The sequence below is a fragment of the Gallinula chloropus genome (genome assembly GCF_964237585.1).
Source record: "Gallinula chloropus genome assembly, chromosome: 3".
NCBI lineage: Eukaryota > Metazoa > Chordata > Aves > Gruiformes > Rallidae > Gallinula > Gallinula chloropus.
The window spans coordinates 64,786,197-64,809,081 of NC_140087.1; the positions used below are offsets into that span (position 1 = coordinate 64,786,197).

Consider the following 22,885-nt stretch of genomic DNA (forward strand, 5'->3'; position numbering starts at 1 on the left):
GAAGTCTGACTAAGTTAGAAGCAATTGAAAACACGGCTATTTTATTTTAAGTGCAGGTTTACTATGCCCACTCTGGCTACAAAGAATATAGGAGGCTGTGTTTGGACTGTAACAAAAGCAGTATCTGCATTTTGTCTGAATGGCTCCATTTGCATTGCTTCACAGCAAAAGGAGTTGGTGGCTGCCAGGTAAGCCTGGGTCTGCCTGTGATGAAGCATTAAACAGAGTATTTACTGGAGGCTTTTTGAGATGTGTATGGCTGAAGTGGGCTGCAGGCCGAGACCCACAACATTAAGCCACAACCACTCTCTGCAGTTATTTCTAATTTCATGTTCCTTTTATCACAGCAGGAGAGGAGAGATTACGCAGATGCTGCCACCTTCTGTTGCTCCTCGTTAAACTCCTGCACACCGCAGTCTCCCAAGAAGAGTCAGGGCTGGGTGTAACAGCTGCTTTTTTCAGGGCTGGCCTGAACAAAGTCTCCTCAGGCTCCATTCAGGCTTGTGGATTTAGGGAATGAAAGTTTAAGGTCCTTCTTGGATTTAGAACTATTTTCTCTAACTTAATAGGCAGTAATTAGGAAAGGTGAGTTATTTCTGAATTTAGTTAACAATACTTCAAGCAAAGAACATGGTTTGGCACACCGTTGTGCTGCCCATAATGTAACTAGGGTAGAGCCGTAGCTATTCACAATACCATCACGCTATATAGGTCCGTACTTCTCTGAATTCCCATGCTGGTAAAGTGTATATACACTCCAGGTGTTTTTTCTCAGGCACAAAGGGAGCAAGCAGTGAATCACCCAACATTTTCTCCTCTTACTCCAAATCCTGTCATTTTGATGCCTCATAGACAGAAGTTCAGGGGGCAAAAGCCTTCTGCATTTTCTGATTTGCATGGCAGAGGGTATTACCAGTGCCTGAGAAGCTACAGGAGAGAGTTACTCATCTTTGCCTTAGGCTTGTGAAAATAAACCTCAGCATTTGCCAGGAATGCCCATGCTTTTAGAAGACTTATGGCCAGCATATTATTTTTTTTTTCCTGTTTATTGCATTTGAGGCATTGCTTTTATTGTTAGATTCTGAAGCTGGCTTGTGGGTTTGTGTTTTTATCCCTTTAGTACTTAGTTAATTTGTTTTGATCCATGCTTGTAAGTGCAGCTTATCAGGCAGTGCTCACTAATTAGACGGCCACTGCAGTTTGGTTGAGCATTGCTAATACATCAGAGGCCTGGTTCCCCTTACAGTGCTTTTCTGCTCCTGTGGATGCAGCTGCAGATTAAAGATCTCTGTGTGGATTCAATTAAATTATGAAATACTGACTCCATGATAAATGAGGAGATTAACAGTTATCAAAAGGAGGCTTAACAGTTACCAAAAGGAGCCTCAAAAGGAGAGGGTGAATGGAGGCAAGTCTGCACTCAGTGAGGCAGGTGAACCTCCTCCTCCTTGCCCACCTTGCCCTCCCAAGGCCCTCTGTACAACAGATACAAGGCTCTGGATGTGGAAGGCCATTCAGTGGGGCATGCAGATGATAGTCAAGCTACACCAGAGGTAGCACCAAGGCCAGAAAGTCCTGCACACCATTTCGTGCCCACCCCTACCAAGAAGAAAAGGCAGGTTATAGTTGTAGGGAGAGGGGCTGTTCATCAGGGAGTGTAGTGATAGGACAAGAGGGAATGGCTTCAAGCTGAGAGGGTAGGTTTATATGAGATGCTAGGAAGAAATTCTTTACTATGAGGGTGATGAGGCACTGGAACAGTTGCCCAGAGAGGTTGTGGAAGACCCATCCCTGGAAGCATTTAAGGCCAGGATAGATGAGGCTTTGGGCAACCTGATCTAGTGGAGGGTGTCCCTGCCCATGGCAGGGGGGATGGAGCTAGATAATCCTTGAGATCCCTTCCAACTCAGTGAGCAGTCACAGCCAGCCTGGGCTGCAGTGTGTGTCAGGTTCAGACTTGCTGCCAGACAGATGCTACAGTTGCCAGAAGCAATGGAGCAAGAAAAGCCCACAAATGAGGAGATATGCCACACATACCTCACAAGCCTTCCCTGCATCGGTCCCAACTCAAGCACACCAGTTCTGCCCCATTTCAAACTGATCATTTAGGGTAACAAGTGGAATCAGGATGGGAGGGCTATACTGCTGAATGGAGGAGGAAATCTGCAGTGCTCAGCACAACTCTGTGTCCTTCAAGGTGTCGTGGGCAACTTGCGTGGACCCATGATCTTGAGGCCAGACAGTGTGACTGAGCAGGATGGATAGGAAGTAACCTTTAGATCTCTGTGTCACGGATGTAAGCCAAGTAAGTTACCTCATAAACCCCCCTATTTTCTCAGTAGAGTAGATTAAGAAGGGATTTCACATGACTTGAAAGGTGAGCAGGTGGCAGACTGTTCCTTCCCGTGCCTTGCACGCAGTCCAACAGCAGCACAAGGCTCTGCTGATCAATAATCTCCAGAACAAACTGGGACTGGTCCAGGGGCAAATTAAAAATAAACAGTAAGTCATGCTTATCCTTATGTTGTAGCCTATTTGTAGAAGAAGAAATGTCTCAAAGCCCATGAATGGCATTAGGGTATGATTAAAATAGCAAAGTGGTGAACAAGAAGGCAAAGAGATTACCCTCCCTCCTACCCTTTCCCAAAGCTAATGTCTTCAGAGACCTTCACCCCAAAATGTCAGCACTGTGAGAGTAATAGGGAGTGATCACCCAAGATGGCTGGGAGACCACAAGGTAGATGTTACTCCCTTCTATACCACACCTGTTTAGGTAAGCAGTGTGATAGCACTGCTGCCTGCCCAGCACCCCCTCACCTAAAATAAGCAGGCAAAGATATGTGCAACAAAATCAGGTTTGTTTCCCTTCTCTGGTACAGCAACAACTGTGCTCAGGTGCTCAGGCAGAATATGTCTGTCTCCAGCACTATTTCCTTCATACTTTCATGCCCACAATCATATTGTGGACCTTTTGGTTGAGGGCTCCTCCATGGACTCCCCTCTTGCCCATGAGGAAGATCAGGGCTTTGGGAGTCTTGCCAATACATATGGATCTGCTGTCACTGCCCTTGCTTCTGACATCCATCACGTTGTCTTCATCCACCAGCAGGTTGTCACGGATCACACTGCACTTTCTGCCAGCTACCGTGATTCCCATTAGCAGGGACATCATCCGATCCTGGCCCATGATCAAGTCCACTTCTTGAGGTGAGATGGCTGCAAAGAGCCCCCCTGGCTTGGCCGCCCACACACACTGGTTGTCAAAGAGGCCTACGATAGCCACATCTTCAATATTCCGGTCTGCCAGGATACTGTTGATGTAGTATTTCCAGTAATCCATTGTGGCCAGTCTGTCCAAATCTCTCAGAAATGCCCAACTCTAAGCTTCTCTGTCTTCTGCCTGCTGGGACCTTGGTCTTGGCACACTGATCCTAAAAATGTCAATCTATAAATCCAACCTTCAGATCCCTGCAATCTGAATGAGGAAGATGGCCGCTGTCAATAGCCAAGGCTCTTGTTTTGCCTGTCAGGAGACACCTGTGATAATAGTGGCATTTGCCACTCCAGCCTATTCTATGATGTCATTATTTGCCTCACAATCAAGTGTCCCACAGAATGACTTCCCTGCAACCCTCCCAAGCTTTTGTAGAGAGTCTTACCAGTTTGGTACCAAGCAGCTGGTGCAGGCAGAAACCCCAAGCTGACCATATGGCATGAGATACTCCCCCCCCACACCCCCCCCAGCCCCAGGGGGCACAACCGTTTGTGTGTGCGTGCAGACACAGAGACACAGACAGACACAGAGACACAGACAGACACAGAGACACAGACAGAGACATAGATGCCCCCTCATTCACCACTTGCCACCTGTTTCCCCCATCCCTGAGTCAGCCCAACCAGCTGAATTTCAGATACTGATTAACTTCTACACAGGTGATACTTTTCCTGCAACACTGCTTTTAATAAAAGCCCATGTATGAAAAGAACCACGGCTGTCCCGTATTTTGCTGAGCTAGGCAGTGACGTTATGCTCTCCAAACTGTTATTGCCTGTGCTATGATCGTACTTTTTCTTCCACTAAAGACTTCGGCGGAAAGCCCCGGCCTGGAGCAGCCAGCGGGTACGGCACAAGCTCCCTCCAGCGGCCCGCCAGGCGCGGCGGGGCCAGCGAGGGACGGCCCACGGCCCGCCTCCGGCCCCTTCAGGAGTGGCGCCGCTGCTGTAGGGTCCGGTCGCCATGAGCGGGGCGCGGGAAGCGCTGGGCCTGTGGCTGCCGGCGGGGCGGCGCGGCTGGCTGTGGGGGCCGGCGGCTTTGCTGGCGCTGGGCGCCCTCCTGGGAGCCTGGCGGTGGGTCAGCGAGCGAAGGAGGGCCGCGGCGCGCTGCCGCCGCTTGCAGCGTGTGGGGACGGTGTTGAACCTTTTCGTGTACCCGGTGAAGTCATGCCGGGGGATGGCGGTGGCGCAGGCGCAGGTTACGCCGATGGGGCTGCGGAGCGGAGAGCTGCGGGACAGGTACGGGGGGTGGCGGGCTGGGGAGCGGGGCAAGGTGCGGTGTCGCTGCCCGGGCCGGGGGCAGGCCTTGCTACTAGCCCTCGGTTCTGCCTCGGTGTCTATTAGATGTTTTCTTCCGTGCCTTCGAAGGGGCACCCGTTAAGCCGGTACTGCTGAGCCTGGCACGCCGCAGCGCTGCGGGAATGCCTGCACTCGGCCTCGGTCGGCCTTTAACGTTGTCCGACTCCCGTTCTGACCCCCGTCCCTCTGCAGGTTTTGGCTTGTGACCAAGGAAGATGGGCACATGGTTACGGCGCGCCAGGAGCCCCGGCTGGTCCTCATTTCTGTCAGCCGTGAAAATGGTCACTTGGTGCTGGATGCCCCAGAAATGAAGACGCTCTGCTTGCCTGTAAAGCTTCCCAGGAAAAATCCTGTGCTGAACTGCAGGTACTGAAGAAGGGGTCTTTCCCCTCTCTTCTCTCTAAATGCTGTCACTCACAGCTTGCTTTTTCCTGGGCTCTGTGATGGTTTGTGTTTCCTTTATACTGGAGTTGAATGGTGAAGTTACTCAGGAGGCCAGGTTCAGTTGTCATAACAAAAGGGCTAGTTTCGGTCTGATGAACATTGCTGGAAACAATTCACAGGAAAAGATGGGACAGTATTCAAAGACCATATGCTGTCTGCCAAATGAACTGTGATCTTCAGTTGCTAAAAGCTGTCCTGTTTACTCATTTGGGTTTGCTGCCAGTGGGTGACCAGTTGTATCTCAGGGCCATGGACATGCATGTTGTTATTTCTTAGTCACCAGTAGTGTACGTATCTCTGGACATTTTTGGATACAGGCTAGCGTTTTGGAATTGGTGAGGTGCTAAAAGTTTAGGTTGTCTCCCCGTCTGTAGGCATTTAACTGAGGTGCCAAAGTTAGTAACCTGGTGGCCTGAGGCTCTCTGTAGTCACAGGGGAAAGATGGGTATCCCCAGAGAGCAAGTCCTTCCCTGTAGGGACTATCTTAAAGAGGTTCTGGGTGAGTGGGTTGCAAATGTAGCCATTTAGCTGTGTGCAGGCCTAATTTTTTGATCTGTGTGTTGAAGTCCATGCTGGAAAACTGACAAAGGGAAATGGAAAATCTTTTCCCTGTTAAAATGTCAATTAATGGGCAAGACTATTTAGTGGCCTTTACAAAGATACTGGTAAGTGTGTTTTCATTTGGGTAGCAGAAAAGTTAATGTACCAGCTGCTATAATTAAAATGAAAAGTGGTGGAAATGAACTGCAGTGCTAGTTTTTTAGCATAAATCTGTTGCTGTGGAAAACCTTGATCAGCATAGCTCGTTATCTCTGTTTATACAAGGCAGGTGCAAGTTACAAATTATAGCATTTCTCATGGAAATACAGGATGGCCTTTTAAAAACCCATCTATAATGTGTATATGTTAGCCAATGACACACACACTACAAGACCATGCAGTTTTCAAGATGTTATTTTTCTAAAATTTGTTATGCCATTAAAAAAAATTAAACAGACTAAATGTATTTCAGTAATGAAAAATCTTGGGTTTATTTTCCAATTTTAGGTGCTAGTAACTTGGTTTTCTCTTGATATTTTTTCTTTCTTTGCCTTAATAAACTGTTACACTCTCTGGCTTAAAAGTTGCCATGATTTAGGAATGCAAATAAGCAAAAGTGAGATGCATGTAAGTGGACTTTAAAAATTACTGAGTCATGTGTTTGTAGGTGGTGTTGTGGTATGCACAGTTAGCAATGCCCATAGTTAAACATTGCCTTGTACTTACTAGGAAGAATCCTCAGGTTTTGTATGCCTGCTGTGCTCAAACAGTTTGCCATTTGTGAGCTCGGAGCTGATTCTTGCTGATCCGTTCAGCCATTTGAAAGAATGAGGTTAGAGATCAGGCAAACAACGATTTGGCTTGTGCTCCTAGGTTCTTCCCTTGACTTGTGAGTAGCTGTCTTACTACACAGTATGCTCTGCTGTCAGGGCCCTCTGCACAGACTTGTGTTTATTCCATCACTGAGGGAGCACAATGCCTTCAGGCTGATGCTGGCTGATGCCTGGCAGTTTGGAGCTAAGACAATCCAGTAGTGTGCCTGGCTGGGAAAGGCTGTGCAGGCATTAATCTTTAAAACTGCTAAGTCCAGTTGCAGATTTTATGTGGATGTTTAAAAATCCTGTGTTTAGGAAGGAGTCAGATGTAGGGCTGAAGCCACTGTGTAGGCACAACTTCTATTTGTGCAAATACTGGGAGGTTTTTACAGCCTTCTGGTTAAGAAACCTCGTGTTCTTCATGTGTGCTCTTTGTCAATATGTGTTGTAATACCTCAACTGCAAGCTCTATTCCCATGGATCTCTGTACCACTGAGTGCTCAGGAGAGGTCTGCTTTGTGGGTGGAAAAGCAGTAGTGTTGGAAGCTGCAGTGCTCCTGCCTCTGTGGCCATGCCAACCAGAATGCACGCAGGAAGGGAAAAGAAGAGCGTTTGCATGCTGTCTTAGGCAATGGTGTTTGGTCCCAACCTGTGCCTCATAGGGACAGGTGCCAGCAGCCTTATGATATATCTCTCCCCAGATGACTAGAGGAGGGCTTCCAGGAGCTGGCCTCAGGCTAGGTGAACTGCCTGGGCATCTCCAGGCTTTAAGCTGTATGGTATATGATTGCAGACACAGAAGAAAGTGCAGTGCTTTTGGGTCAAAACCAGTGCTTTGAATAGATTAGTGAAACTGTTCATGGCTGGTGTTGACGTTTATTGGAAGGTTGAGTTGAAGTTTAATTTTTCTTGCCAGGAAGGCGTTCGTAGTGTAAACTTGTTTGTATTCTGCCACCAGTAGCCTTTTATGCTATGCCATGGACATTGCTTCCGATACAAATCTTGAACCTCTCTTTATATAGAATAATTCTGTCTTTTAAATCTGAGCTTAAGAGTGTTGCTCGGCTCTGGCTAAATTTTAACAGTTAAAATTAACATTACAAATGTTAATTGTAAGTGTCCTTAATTGTTAGGGAAGCTTTCACTCAGATTTTAGTGCTTTGCAATTAACATTTGTAAATGGCATTAACAACATTCTTTCAAACTGTTGCTCATTTTCTGAAATTAATTACCTTTTAGCTGATTTCTGGGTAGAAATCTCTTGGTATTGCGGTTGCATGTGAATGCAAGAGAAGACCCTTTTTTTTCCTGCACACTCATTAATGTGACAGCTAGCTCTGGGCACCTAAAGATTATTTCACAGCTCATTCTTTCACAGACCAGTATCATCTGGCCATATCCATTTTACTTAGCTTTCAAAACAAGCTGGCCACAGGAGATTGAACGCTGGGAAATGATCCTTGTGACAAATTCATAAGGAAAAACTTTGTCACTGTGAGGGTGACAGAGCACTGGAACAGACTGCCCAGAGAGGTCGCGGAGTCTCCTTTTCTGGAGACATACAAAATCCACCTGGAAGCATTCCTGTGTGAACTACTGTAGGTGATATTGCTCTGGCAGAGGGGTTGGTGTAGATGTTCTTTCAAGGTTCCTTCCTGCCCCTAACATTCTGTAATTCAGAAACCAACTTCCACCTCACTATAATGCAAGCATTTTGTTTACTGCATTTTGCTACTACTGTGTTTTGCCTTTGAATAATAAGCATCCTTGAGCCTTCTACTTTCCGGCTAATTTGCTGCTATGTCTTGTGACTCCACAGGATATTTGGACTTGATATCCAGGGCAGGGACTGTGGAGATGAAGTGGCTCAGTGGATCACCACTTTCCTGAATTCAGAGCCATATCGGTTGGTGCACTTTGAGCCTTCCATGATGCCGAGAAAGTCAAAGGACATCATAAACCTTTTTCGAACCACAGATGAGGTAAATAATTGTTTTCTCAGAAGCACTTTCTCTTAACTGTTTCCCACCCACTGAAACATGCCCATTCTGTCATGGGCAATTGATCCTAGTTTAGCGAAGTGTGTAGTCATGTACTTAAACCCCATGAATGTTCTCTTTTTCTATATTAAGATGATTTACTTAAATTTACTTTAAATCTGTTCTCAGCTATTATCCATTCACAGATCAAGAGCCTGATACTGTTACACTGCAGAATAGCATTCCTTTTGTGCCTCAGTGGATAGGAAAATGTGAAGATTTTAAAGATGCTTTGGTGTAATCTGTGTTGAAAGGGAAGGATGCTTAATCACAGAATCACAGAATCGTAGGGGTTGGAAGGGACCTCCAGAGATCATCGGGTCCAACCCCCCTGCCAAAGCAGCTCCCTATCTCATATTACATAGATAGGCATCCAGATGAGACTTTAATATCTCCAGTGAAGGAGACTCCACTACCTCCCTGGGCAGCCTGTTCCAGAGCTCTGTCACCCTCACTGTGAAAAAGTTCTTCCGCATGTCGGTGTGGAATTTCCTATGCTCCAGTTTACTGCCATTGCCCCTAGTCCTGTCCGCACAGACCACTGAAAAGGGGCTGGCTAATTCCCCCTGCATCCCATGTCTAAGATATTTATAAACACTAATTAGGTCCCCCCTAAGTCTTCTTTTCTCGAGACTAAACAGTCCCAGTTCAGTCAGCCTGTCCTCATATGGGAGATTTTCCAAGCCCCTAACCATCTTCGTAGCCCTTCTCTGGACTCTCTCCAGGAGGTCCCTGTCTTTTTTTATACCAGGCAGCCCAGAACTGGACACAGTACTCCAGGTGGGGCCTGACCAAGGCAGAGTAGAGGGGGAGGATAACCTCCTTTGACCTGCTGGACACACTCCTCCTGATGCACCCCAGGATCCCGTTGGCTCTCTTCACCACCAGTGCACACTGCTGGCTTATAGCCAACCTGTCATCCACCAGGACCCCCAGGTCCTTCTCCACAGAGCTCTTCTCCAGCAGGTCCTCTCCCAGCCTGTACTGATATAGTGGGTTATTCCTCCCCAGGTGCAAGACTTTACAATTGCTCTTGTTGAATTTCATCTGGTTTCTCTTTGCCCAGCTCTCCAGCCTGTCCAGGTCTTGCTGGATGGCAGCGCAGTGTTCCTGTGTGTCGGCAGGGCTCTGTAATTGTGAGCCTAGGGATTAAAACCCAAAGGTTACAGAGGTTTTATCTCTTCTTTTCTGTGGAAGGAGGCTTGAGGGTGTAATACTAGAGAAAGCTAGTGAAAGCTGGGAAAGGAGATGGTGGGCTCAGATGTCCTCATGTCATTGGAGCCACTAATGCCCTTTTTGTCTGAACAACTGCCTGGTGTGAAGATGGTTTGAACTGTATCTGATGAGTCTAAGATCAAATTGTGAGTACCTTGTCTTACTGTTAGGTTATCTATGAGGCATTGGTGTTTTGTTTTGTGGTTGCACAAAAAGAAGGTATATTCAATGCTGAACTCCTATAAATTATGTAAGGGCACTGAGACAATACAGAAAACTAGGTTTCACCAAAAGGGAGTAGGAGGGGTGACATTATGAACCCTAACATGAAAAGAGGGCAGAATTGTTTGTATAGCTAGTTCAACACTCATCTTGTGGTCGTAAAGGCATGTACAAAATAAGGGTGGGGATAATGGTACAGAAAGACAGGTCAAGGGCTGTACCCTAACATTTTTGTCAAAATGTGTCCCTTTTTCTTACTTTCTCCCCCCCCCCCCCCCCCCCCATTCCCCGGGGGAACTAGCATATATGGGGGTTTTATCGGAAAAGGCCAATGAAGAGTGTTAAAATGGCAACCCTCCCTCTTCCAAGCAAACTTAGTCTGACAAATGAACAGTTGCAATTTTTAGTATTGCTATTCTGTATGTGAAGCTCCCTCTAGTGTCGTGATAGGATAGCTTCATTCTATTAAAAAAAAATACCCAGTTAGTTGATTACAGGCAACCAGGTAAGTACAGCAAGTCCATAAAAGTCTTAAGTCCCTTTCAGAACTTAGTTGCACGTTAAATTTAGTTCTGTCTCAACTGTTTAGTTCAACTCAACAAGAGTAATTCTGTCCCAGAGTAAATGCCTGGGACATGCATACAGAATTATTTTGTAATAAGTTGTGGTAGCTTATGTTACGTTGATTTAATTCTATAAAAACAAATTTAATTTTACAGTTTGAGCAATGAAACTAACCATGGTTACTGGCATAGAAAAGGACTTTTTTGCCTTGTTTACTGCTGTTAGGAAAATCAAAACCTGAATGCAGAAACATAACAGTCAAGTTGATACGTGGCCACTGGTTCCAACACCTCTGTACTTTTGTAATTCAGTAGCTTTGCTCCTGTGCTGTGTTACAGCAGCCTTAGGATTTGTTTGTATTTTCTTATTTAGGTTGCCTATCCTGACTGTAGCCCAGTCTTGATGCTCTCAGAAGCTTCACTGGAAGATCTAAATGCCAGGCTAGAGAAGAAAGTCAAGATACAGAACTTCAGGCCAAATATTCTTGTGACAGACTGCAGTGCTTTTGAGGAGGTAAAATAAGTATGTTAAATGTATTTTTGAAGGCTTGGCAATGTTTCTTTGTCACTTAATTTCCATATGTGATGGTGCCTATGAAGATGAGGAAAGTGGCTATTTGATGATTTTAAAAATTTATTTTTTACAGCTGGATTCCAGAGATACAGTTTCTGTTCTGTCAGTGCATGGGAAACATTGAGGGAGGAGATAGATCTATGAGTGCTTATTTAACCTGGTGAAGTGGATTTAAATGACAGGCTGCTACTGAAAGCTTATCTTTAAAGTCAGGGAAGCTCCCCATGCTACAATTAATCAATTAATGATACAAATGAACAGTTAGTAAATTGAAAGTGTGATGTTCTATAGCCTCTGGCACAAGAGGAAAACTGGTCCTTGCAGTGTCCAGCAGTCTGTCACTGCATCTCCTGACAATATTCTGATAGTTCAAAAAACACTATCTTGGAGAGTATCTGGTGATAAGTGAACTGGTGATGCTGGCTTTTTATGTTGTCTTCCCATTACTCCAAAGAATTTTTCTCTGGGTAGATCCTATAATTTCCCAAACATAAGAAGTTCCTAAAGTGGGAACAGGATTCTGTCTTCCAAGAAAGACTGCAATTGGAAACTTCTGTAGATGAGAAGCGAAAACTTGCTGCCACTAAAGATTTGCTGTCTGCAAAACTGGTGACTTACCAGAGGTCACAGATCAGATTATCACATGCGTGGTAAGAATAAGATGGCTTTAGGTTCAGATAAGTGCACGCTGCAGCCTGGGGTTATTATTTGTTTATCTTTCTTTCCAGATACAGTTACTGAACAGGATGAGTGCAGCGACTGACAGGTTTTCATTAAAATACTACCCTAATAGAATTGTACTTACTTTAAAGATGCCAGTGAAGGTGATCATCTGGAATGGTACTGCTGCTTTTAGGAACAAGGGTGCCACTCCCAGAAAAATGATTGCATGTGGATATACCTAATCTGTGCACAATGTTTACTTTCAGGACACTTGGGAGGAGATACTCATTGGTGATGTTGAGCTAAAAGGGACAGTGTGTTGTGCCAGGTAAATGTTTGAGACCTGTTATTTTATATAGATGCACAGAGATTTAAGAAGTGGCTATTATTGATCCTGCACTGTCTGTCATTACAGGTGTATTTTAACAACTGTTAATCCAGACACTGGAGTCCTGGACAGGAAAGAGCCCCTGGAAACATTGAAAAGGTTGTAAAAATACCAGTGCTGCTTCAGGTTGTGAGAGTGGATTTAGGAGAGATCCCAGCAGATGCTAGATCAGTGTTTTAAAAGCGTTTTGAAGTATGTGTGGGACGTAATGCAGTGTAAAGGTCTGTGTATGTTGGCTTGCATTCTGCTTTCCGCAATCCTATACGGTAAGAAAAGTCAGGAAGTCCTCTCTTCTTTTTTGCAAACTTCATGTTCCCTGTCTCTTTCATCTCTACTAGGGTGAATGCCTGGGGTAATAGGTATTTAAAGTATTTAAAGGTTTAACTTTGAAACTGGCTTTTTCTAATAAAGCCTTTTGAATGTGTATTATACACAGATGTGTGAATACTATCTGGTGGGTTTTTTCTGTATTTCAACTGCTTGCTGCTTTTAACTGTAATATTTATTTAGTTTATAGTCTAGTGTGATGACCAAACCAGGGCTTTACTATTCGTATGTCTTCTTTGATCACTGATATTTTGATGATTAGAATTTGCTGACATGGGTTTTAAAGAAGTGCTCATTCTCTCTGCAGTTACCGCTTATGTGATCCGTCTGAGCGACACATATACAAATCCAGCCCTCTCTTTGGAAGATACTTTGCTGTTGACAAAACTGGAACGATTAGAGTTGGAGACCCTGTGTACAAGATGGTCCAGTAATGAAAGAGACTTTGATCAGGAGGTGCCTTTTCACTTTGATATGCAAATTGTTTCCCATGAACACTGTCACCAGCATAACTTTTTCTTATTTCTTGCAACACTTTTTATGCTATGTTCCACTGTAACATGCAGGGGGTCTTTGAAGCTATGAAATGCAATAATTTCAGATCATGTCATCTAGTATGCCTGTAGCAACCACATATTTAGTTTTTCTGAGGCTGTGATAGAAGAAACTCTAATCCAAGATAGACTTCATAGCAGTACTGTGAGTATCACACCTCTGAAAATTTTATGTCAAGCTTGATATCAGAATCCTGGATTATGTATGAGGGCTTTGTGTTGTGCATTTGATACGTTCAGTGCATATGAAGAGCCACAAAGACTCATGCCAAGTGTGAAGTTTGTTGGTCAGGGCATTGCCTTAGCAGGAGAACAGGGAGTGCAGATGGCAAGGCTCTGTGTTGGATTCCACCCTCCTTTGGTCCTAAGCTTATTACCCTGTCTGTGTCTGGAGGTACTGACTTGCAGTGCTGTTTATCCTGCAGTCAATTCCAGAAGATTGCTGCTGTCTGTTGAGACTGGAGCAGCATCAGGAGAAGGTTCTGAGCTGACTAAATTTTAATCTGATCTAGAGATGGGAACACTGGCTAATGACATGTGAGACTGGGAGGTTCATTTAGCTTATAACTTCTGGTCAGAGTTCTCCCACAAAGCGTACCATAACAGCTAGGATGTGAGGTAGTGATGCATTTGGTAACTGTTGTGGTTTTACCCCAGCTGAGAGCTGAGATCCACGCAGCTGCCTGCCCTTTAAAGGAAAAGGGCAGGGGAAGGCGGCGGGGGGGGGGGGGGGGGGCGGGGGGGGGGCGGGGAGGCGGGGAAGGAAGGGAAAAGGAAGGGGCAAATAACAACCCCAAAACCAAGAAACCAAAAGGCCTGCGGGTTGGGATAAGGATAGTTTACTAAAATAGCAGAAAGATAAAATATAAGAATGCTAACAGGACTTCAGAGCAAAAAATATATGAAACTGTTGATACACAATGCACTTTCTCACTGAACCACAACTCAGGTCGTGCCACCCAGAGCCGTCCCCGAACCCGACCGTCCTCCAAAAACTGCGCGTCCTGGAGCGTCCTGCTCCTTCTCCCATCAGCTCCCCTTTATACTGAGCATGACATAATTGGCATGGAATACTCTCTTTGGCCTGTTTGGGTCACCTGTCCTGGCTTTGCCCCTCCTTTCTAATGAATAGAGAAATATGAAGAACTGAGAAAGTCCTTGACTGCTTGACACAACTAAAAACATCAGGGTGTTATCAGCACTGCTTTCATTTTAACTCTCAAACACAGCATTCCATCTGCTGCTACAAAAGAAGTTAACTCCATCCTGACCAAAACCAGGACAGTAATGTATCAGTAGAACGTCTAGTTTGGCTAAAAGAATTAGGTGCTCACTGGATCAGAGACATACGTTGGAGGGGAAGAAAAGCTGTTGGGGGTGATCTGATTCTGAACCTGCCCTGTTCAGCCTGGTGTCCAGCTTGATATTGTAGGCTTCTGTGTTCATGTGTAGTTCCTCTCTGGCTCAGTAGATCTCCTATTGCAGAAACTTAGGCTGCTAAGCAGATGCTTGAGAAGCTGTAGTTTTCAGACTGTGTGTGTTAACATCCTACTTGACTACTTAGATCTATGGTTGCTTTGACCCCCTCCCCTATTTGAACCAGAATGCCAGCTGTTTATATGAAGCTTATAATGACATTTTCTGCTCTATTGTATGCTGCGTAAAACGGGGGAGGAAACTAGTTAGATGATGACAGTAGTTCTCTTCTGTTTAAATACATGTTTTAAAAGAAAAAAATAAGTGGACTCCAAGATAAAAGCTAGCCATCTTTCAAATATTTGGCTGCTTGTTGCTTTGTTGTGGATTACTAGATCTAGAGTGAGCGTTGAAACAAAAAAAGGAATCTTAAGTATGAAGAAGGACAAATCATGAACCAACTCTGTGTTAGATTCTTTGCTTTCAGTTGTGAATATGAAACTGGAATTTTCCTGTGTGTTCACAACTCAGACCTGTAATACAAAGTGCCTTTGAGCAAATTCAGATGAATGTGTGTGGCAAGCCTGAGCCAGGCCTTTTTCTTACACTTGTGATCTCAGAGTTGCTCTGAATATCCTTTTGTTAGTGGAATGTTCTGTGAGTACTAAGTTTTCCTGTGACAGGCAAGTGCCCAGTTCAGACTGCATGTCGTGTATTTGTGCACTGTTAGGCCTGATGAAGCAGCTAGTGGGAGGAAGTGAGAGAGAAGGCATATTTTAAAAAGGAAAATAATCCTGAGGGTCACCTGTAAAAACCATATGCTAAAAATCCTTGGTATTAGAATCTGAAACCTTTCAGAATTCCTAGTGATCTAATTATGCAAAGACAGCCTTCTGGCCTGCCATAGCAAGTAGTTAAGTTGTATCTCTTCATTAAGTCAAAGAAGCAGAAGGAAGAAGAGCTGAATTACTTTTTTTTTTTTTTTTTTTCCTCTAGCCAACCGTATTTTTTTCACTGTTTTAGCACCACATTAGGATTTACAAACTGAATTGTGTGGTATAGATCGTCTTGCTTCTTGTTAGGTTATCATTGCTTGGGGTAATTTGGAAATGGGGCTGCCTTCCCAGTGAGAATCTGCATTCCTGTTAAGAAAACATCATAGATCTAAACCTCTGATCCATGTAGAAACTCCTGAGAGTTTGGCTAGGATCCAAACCAGGTGTGTGTCTGAGTGTAATGTGTTTCACAAATGACACAAATTACATGATGGAAGAGGGCCGTTCTAGGGAGTGGAGAGTGTAACTAGGAAATGTATTTGATTTTGCTAAAGCCATTTAGGAAACTGACTAAAAATATGTCAATCATGAACACTATTCTTTAAATTGTGTACTTAATGTTAATTGTTTTTTTAACTTTAGAGGAAGAAAACAAAAGTATAAACTTCTATTGAATCCAAACTCCTGTAAGGTGTAACATTTGTGAGTTGTCTTTTTTTCTTTGTTTTTGTCATGGTTTTGCCACAGCTGGCAGCTGAGCACCATGCAGCTGCTTACTCACCCCTCCCAAGGGAATGGAGAGGAGAATGGTGTAGAGGGGGAACCCTAACTTATGGCTTGAGATAAAGATAGTTTAATAAGGTAACGAAGGATGAGAAGAATAATACAGTGACAATCACTGATTGTAACAATAACCTAGTAATACACAAGCAATACACAAATGCAACTTCTCACCATGTGTGGATAGGAACAAAACCCAGACTGTGCCCATTGTGTTGACATTAAAACAAAACTCTGCCTTAAGTGTCACTGTTCCTAGTAATTATTTTTGCATTTCCTCCACAGATGCTGATGAAGTCAGTCAGGGTTTCAGATGCTGGGCTCTTCTGAAACCAGTTGTGACTAATATGGATTCTGAAGTCAGAATCTTCACTCATACTGACTTTCCAGGTGCAGGACAAGGGTTTTTGACTATAGATGTACTTCTGATTTTCTTCACTTTTATTTATTGTTTTAATTTTGAAGTGTCTTAAAACAGTGGCATGCCTGCCTGCTGCTGAGGCTGTTCTCTGGGCAATGTATGAAGATGCCCGCAGTGGAAAGGGGAGTGCTGGGTGCTGCTGTGTGACTGCATCATGTTGTGTGGGAGCATGTGTGTAGTACTGGCAAGGAAGGGAGAAGGGTCAGTACTGGTGAAGTGGGAGTTAATGCCTCTTGGCTCCTCGACTGGTAAAATGCATGTTTAGGATTGTTAAAACACAGATGTAGACAGTGAAGCCAAGCAATGAAGCTTGGAATGACCTTGTGCTGAAGGTGGGTATGGTCTTGCCCCAGCTGAGACTAGCATGAAGTCAGAGCTGCGAGAGATGGGGCTCTGAATCAAGGCATTTTGGTGCAGATGGGTTGAGAATGAGCCTTAGCTGTGGGGTCGTAGATGAATAACTTCCAATATTCATCATGGCTGCTTGTAGCCTGGCCTGAGGAGCTGGGTCACAGAGGGCAGTCTTCTCTAACTGCAGAAAACAAAGCAATAAACACTTAATCTGGGTAATATCTGCTTCATCTGTCTTCACATAACCGATGCCACAGGGCACTTCCTGTTACACTTTGAAAACTTAAGATTTTTAGTAAAAGATCAAAAGCCACTGTGATAATTGGGCTACAAGAAGATCATGGGAGAGATGAAGAGTACCGATGATGATCTCTTCAAAGATATGAGACTGTGTTCCTCAAAATATGTTTTCCACTATGTTCACAGCTGTGCAGTTCCATGGCCAGTATTAACTCTCTGTTCCTTGGGTCTATGTAAGGCAGAGCAGAATATCAACCTTCTTCCAAGAGACAGGATCATTTTCCTCAGCTCTACTTTATCCTTTTATTTCTGTTTGATAGACCTAAACCTGTTTTAAAAAACAAACAAACAAAAAACAAACCAGAAAAACCCAAAGATTTTTTTTTTATTTGTCATGAAAAAGATTCCCAGCACCTCAGCTCCAAGCTGCATTGATGATCAAGTGCAGTACTTTAACATGTATAATTTTTCTGGAGCCATCTACCACCATCTCTTTACTAAAAATGTGTTCTCCTAAAAATCCCTGTCAAGTTTAACATCCTCACCAGAGCCTTGGAATGCCAGCACTTGGCTTGTGTTCCTCTGACCTTTCTGCAACCCAAAAATAGCTGTTCCTACCCCCCCCCCCAACTTTCTACATACATAAATACATTTGGTGCCAGCTGTATTTGAAGAAAATGACTATTTTTAAAGCCATTAGTTAGCTTCGCAAATAGTTCCTGCCCTCCCCAGTCCCACTGGGATTGTTTACCCTTTTTTAAATGGGGTAGGTTTGGATGAAGTACGTGTCTCTGGCATGCCCTCCCACAGATGCCATTTAATATATACTCCTTAATCTGAGCAGGAGAAGGCAGTGAATTTTATCTGTCTGTCTAGAGGGAGCTGTCAGAGTGGGTTTGGAACTGGATGATTAGAGGTGAAGATACGTAAATATAAAGGAGGGGGAAGCATGCCTGCAGGTGTGTAATACAACCCCACTTAGCCTTAAAAATAAAATAATTAATCACAAGGTCCTCATAATGGAGTTCAGATAACCTTCTTGGTTTTGTTTAAGATTTAGTCTGCATATTCTCCCAAAAGTTTCAAAGTACTGAAACTCTTCATTAAAATCCCACAGTATAAATGTATTTTCCAGCAATGAGTAAAGTTCCGTCTGTCCTTTCTCACTTCTCTTTTGGGGTGGTGCAGTACAGAGGTTACATTTCCTTCACTCAAACTGGTTTGTATATATGTATATATAGTATGTGTGTATTTATCTTTGAATGTATAAGAAAACAGCCTTTACTTCCAAACAGCATGGTATGCATTTATATGGAAATGCTTTGTTTTGTCAGGCTCCCCTGCCCCAAACAAATGTCTGAAGGGATCACAAGTTGGCAAGATAATCAGCTCTGGCCACTTTATTTCTATTCCTGATTGCTTACTTTTTCCCAGGAGAAAATCCTTTTGAGTGGCATATTGAACTTTTTTAAGGGAAGGGAAGCTCCATTCCTGCAAAATGTGGAGGTTCCCTGGCTTGGTATCAACGTACAACAGATGCACGCGTGGATTCTTCTGTTTGTTTTCTTCCCTGGCAGGTTTCCACAGAAAAATGGAGGCATCATTTTTAGTGCACCCCATGGATTAAATGTTTCCTGGCATCAGTGAAATAAAGCAAGATGGTACATAGTGTCCCAGCCCTGGATGAAGTTGTGAAGATTCTTTTGAACCTTTAAAACTTGTTGGGTTTGTTGGTTGGATTTTTTTTTTCTTTCTTGGTCCAGTTTTCTATCTTCATCTTTAGTGACTGGAAAATGTCCTTATGTAAGGGACCTCACAGAACCACAGAACATCAGGAGTTGGAAGGGACCTTGAAAGATCATCTAGTCCAACCCTCCTGCCAGAGCAGAATCACCTAGATTAAATCACACAGGACAGCATCCAGACAGGGTTTGAATGTCTCCAGAGAAGGAGACTCCACAACCTCTCTGGGCAGCCTGTTTGCAGTGCTCAAAGGGAGGTTTCTCTAGATGTACACCCTCAGTGCTCCCTGCTGCACTTGTAAGTCTGGCTCTGCCATACAGATGGTGCATCCCTCAGGGTCCTGGAATACTCAGTCATGTTTTCTGCAGGTTGAATGTCTTCCCTAGTCCTGCAGTGGCTCTTAGTCCAGTTGCTTGTGTAGCCTTTTGGGGTGTAGTGCAGCTGGGTGGGAAACAGACAATGGGATGGCACTGGGGCTCTGTTTACTTAAGTGAGTAGTGAGGTCAGGGAAAGGAAAGGGAGAAGAAAAACTATTGTAATTTCTTGGAATGGTAAATAGTTTGGAATTTTTGTTTGCCAAGGCCTAGAGGATAATGTGTTTCTTCTGTCTAAGGGCAAATTCTGTGAGAATGTAGGGCCCTCACCGTTGCTTTCAGGTTTCCACACTTCCCTCAGCATGCTCAATAGCTTCCTAGAGCAACCTGTGCGTGGCCACAAATGCATCCCTGTCCTGAAAACACTAACCTTCAGCACATGGTGGGATGCACGTGGCTGCACTGCAGGTACACGGGTTTTATGGGGTGTCTGTAAGGCTGAGGCAAGAGGAGGTTTCCACCTCTGCAAGGAGCTGGGGAACTCACCCTGCAGCCTGCCCCTGTGCTGCAGAGCCCGGCAGCAGCAGCATGTGCCTATCTCTGCAGCCTTATAAAATAAGCTGCTGCATGCGGGCTGGCATCAGTGGCATCCCCTGAGGTATTCCATGGAAACCAGTCGTGTGTGTGTATTAGTGACCAACAGCAGCACGTAGTCTGCCGCAGCTTTTGCTCTGACTGGGCAGCAGGCTCTGCTGAAGGCTGTCTTGCCTTCCCTGGAGAAGTGTTGCTTATCTTGGTTTTGCAATTCTGTAAATCCTTGGTGAACCGTCTTTCCTAGGTGATCTCTCGGGTGCACCGAGCTGGGGCATGTGAGGCTTTTCCAGTGGGATGGGCTTTTCCCCACGCTGATTGTGCCTGTGCTGTTGCAGAAGTTTTTGATTAATCTATCCCCTGGCTGTTCCCTAGATGCATGCCAAATATCTAGCCTCTTGAAGATGATACACTAGAGAAAGAAAGATGCAGAATTAATTTGGGATGCAGGGCATCCCAGGCTTATTGGGTTAGAGTCCATGTATTTAAGTCTAATTCCAGCAGCGTCAGGAGTTCTGCTTCTCTGCTTTGAATCTTCACCCCATATTGAAATTTAAAAGCCTTTGGAGTCAGCAGTGCCAAGAAATAAATAAATGACTGAGATTCTCTCTTCAAGCCTGTCCCTGGTGAGGTTTTGTGCATTATTGGTTTGGTTTTGGTTGCGTCTGTGACTGGAACCAGTCCCTAGATCCTGTGCTTTAGGGTACATTCCATCAATTGCATGGGACAACCCCAAGCCAAGCAGGAACACAAGGTGATGATAACACATGAAGGTTTCACACAGATCAGCTTCTTGAAAATGCTGTGCATGCTATCAGTCTCTGAGAAGGAATAAGCTAAAATCTTGTAACCTGCATCCCTGGTTTAAAATGCCTTTGCCCAATTCTCCATCAAGGACCAAGCAAGCGGGAAAACAATCACATAGAAAGGCAATCTCTGGGAGCCCCTTTCGAGGCAGGAGTAAGTGACATTGTGGAAATGGGGCTTCATCCAAAAAAGCAGTTTTTCAGGGAGCCTTTCCTTAAGTCAGAGTGGGATATGTCTGTAATAACTAACCTATGATTGCTAAATTGAGATGTGAATGGTTCACAGATTTCACAGAATTTTAGAGGTTGGAAGGGACCTCCAGAGATCATGGAGACCAGCCACCAAACAGTTGGAATAAGCAATAAATTATCTATGAACATGTGGGCACGTAATGACGGGGCAGTGCACCCTGATTGAAGGTGCTGATACGGTGTTCCTGGTGTGTGCAGTACTGGCAAGGAAGGGAGAAGGGGCTCCTGCTTTCAAGAACATGGTTTCTCATACACCTGCCTTTTGCCCAAAAAGTCAGTATTTTTAACATCCTTTTGGCAAATGGGGAGGAAAAGCACTCTTCATGTGTTACAGGAAGAAAAAAAAACCCTCACAGGTGCACTTTAACTATATTTTGGAAGAGCACTCTTCCAATCTCTCCTCCAAGCACTGGGATGCTAAGGTTCAGCCCCGGCGCACCAGTCTGCTCCACAGGGGGCATTGCTGCCCTGCCTGCCGTGCCGCCTACGTGTGATGGAGGTGGCACTAGTGAGTGGTGGAAGGCACTGAGAGAGCTCTCCAGTCTCTTGTTTTTTATCCTGGTAGTAACAAGCTCATGACAACGTTGTTGAGTGTTGTTTCTGCAGCCAACTGGTAGAGGCAATTGCCAGGAGTCATTTGTAAAACATTGTGAGGTACTGTGTCCCTCAACGAATGCCTGTACAAGTGGACTTACGTCTCAACATTGTTGAAATACTGCACCTCTTGCTATTACTGCTATTTGTGATAAAGGGTTAAGGAAGACTTGCTAACAGCATGGTTTGAAGTGCCATAGTGGTGACCCCACATAAACAATGCCTCACTTGAACGACTCTGCCTCACTCATAAAGAAGAAACATCAATTGGGACATAAGTTTGAGTCTAACACCATATTTTGAGTTAATTATGCACTCAAGAACTATGTGCTCTGTGAAAATAAAATTATTTCTTTGGGCTGCAGTTCCCCCATCGGTCTAATGAACTCCTGTCTGTTCATGAATTCCTTGCTTGTCTTGTAATTGATCACAAATGCAGGCAAAGCATTTCATTGTAGCTAGTTCAAGCTCCCCCTTGTCCTTGAAGGTATACAAAACCTGCTGAAACCAAACTTGTAGTTTGGACCAGAGTCAAGGGGTAACTGAGTCTGCGCAAAACAGAAGGTTACTTGTGGTGATGAAGAGGAGCCATCCAACTTCATCCCCACGACCCTCAACGACCACCACCAAACAGCAGTGCGCAGGCGCAGTGGGGAGGAGTTTATGGAAATCACCTCTTGGAACTCATTTTACTATGAAGCGGGACAGGTTATTAGGTATAGATGTATGAGGTAACCTAATGAATAAGTATCATTGAACTGTATATAACCAAGAAGAACTGCCACGTTAGTGTGCACGTCCACAGTGGAGCAATGCCCTGTGCACCCAGCGCTGAACCATGACAACCAGCAACTAATGGAATTCCTCACCTGACATGAAGTCGATTTGGACTGATGGGAGGCCTCAGCTCCATGGTGGTAGATATTGCAGTCTCAGTCTCTCACTCTCTCTCTCACTCTCTTTCTCACTTTTCTCTCTTTCCCCCCTTCTACTGCACACTTGTTGTTAGACCTTGACTCCGTTTTGAGTCTTAATTCTGTTCCCAAGAATTGTGAAGACCTCCTCACGATAAAGCACCTAATTGGACATCACTCAGGGGTTAAGCCCAGCTGCCGCCAGCCACCCAGAGCAGTCTGAGGTCGGTTGGAACGCAAGGGGGTTTAACCTTTGCCAAAGCCATTTATCTGGGTGCAGATCGTGACAAACACGCAGGTGGCTGTCCCTCGGTGGCCACCCCTCGAAGGGCTTGCAGCACCTCAGGCACATAAATTCAGCACCTGGCAGGCTTTGGCTGCCTACAAACCTCAAGGGGAACAGATAATCACCATCTCTTTCTTGGAGAGGAGCAGACCGTAACAGGAGAGGTGAAATGCTTTGATAGTGACAATTGGCTCCTGCCAGCGTTTTCCAGTCAGAAAGCGGTGACTCCTGGAGGGCTGCCAGACTCTTCTCAGAGACCAGTGGGAACCAGTGTATGCAGCGTGAGGTGATCACAGTGAGCCTACAGCCCCCTAGCGTGCCACAGACCCCACATCACCTGGGTCTAGAAGCCCCATGGTGGTGTGGGCCAAGGAGCTCTGAGGCAGCAATGGGAGAAGGCTGGTGCCCAGGGCTGTGCTATCCTTGATCCAGAATGGAGGTAGCACACACATCCTGCTGAGGAATATCTCTGCTTGGTGCTGTGC

General features: G+C 44.8%; 2 protein-coding genes across 3 annotated transcripts; one reads left to right on the forward strand and one right to left on the reverse strand.

Annotated features, from left to right (window-relative positions):
- Positions 1-2,935: 2,935 nt before the first annotated feature.
- PFN3 (profilin 3) lies at positions 2,936-3,340 on the reverse strand (the record flags this gene model as incomplete). Its single annotated transcript, XM_084261098.1, has 1 exon — positions 2,936-3,340. The coding sequence occupies one exon, from the start codon at positions 3,338-3,340 to the stop codon at positions 2,936-2,938; it is 405 nt and encodes a 134-aa protein (XP_084117224.1).
- An 897-nt stretch (positions 3,341-4,237) lies between these two features.
- Positions 4,238-18,554, forward strand: MTARC2 (mitochondrial amidoxime reducing component 2; the record flags this gene model as incomplete). Of its 2 annotated transcripts, XM_084261446.1 has the most annotated exons (8): positions 4,238-4,512; positions 4,765-4,938; positions 8,191-8,353; positions 10,784-10,924; positions 11,914-11,975; positions 12,063-12,134; positions 12,670-12,818; positions 18,478-18,554. In XM_084261446.1, the coding sequence occupies 7 exons, from the start codon at positions 4,238-4,240 to the stop codon at positions 12,794-12,796; spliced, it is 1,014 nt and encodes a 337-aa protein (XP_084117572.1). In that variant the 3' UTR covers positions 12,797-12,818; positions 18,478-18,554. The 2 variants fall into 2 exon arrangements, with proteins under 2 accessions (XP_084117572.1, XP_084117571.1); XM_084261445.1 differs by lacking the exon at positions 18,478-18,554 and having other exon boundaries at positions 12,670-13,653.
- Between the last annotated feature and the right edge of the window lie 4,331 nt (positions 18,555-22,885).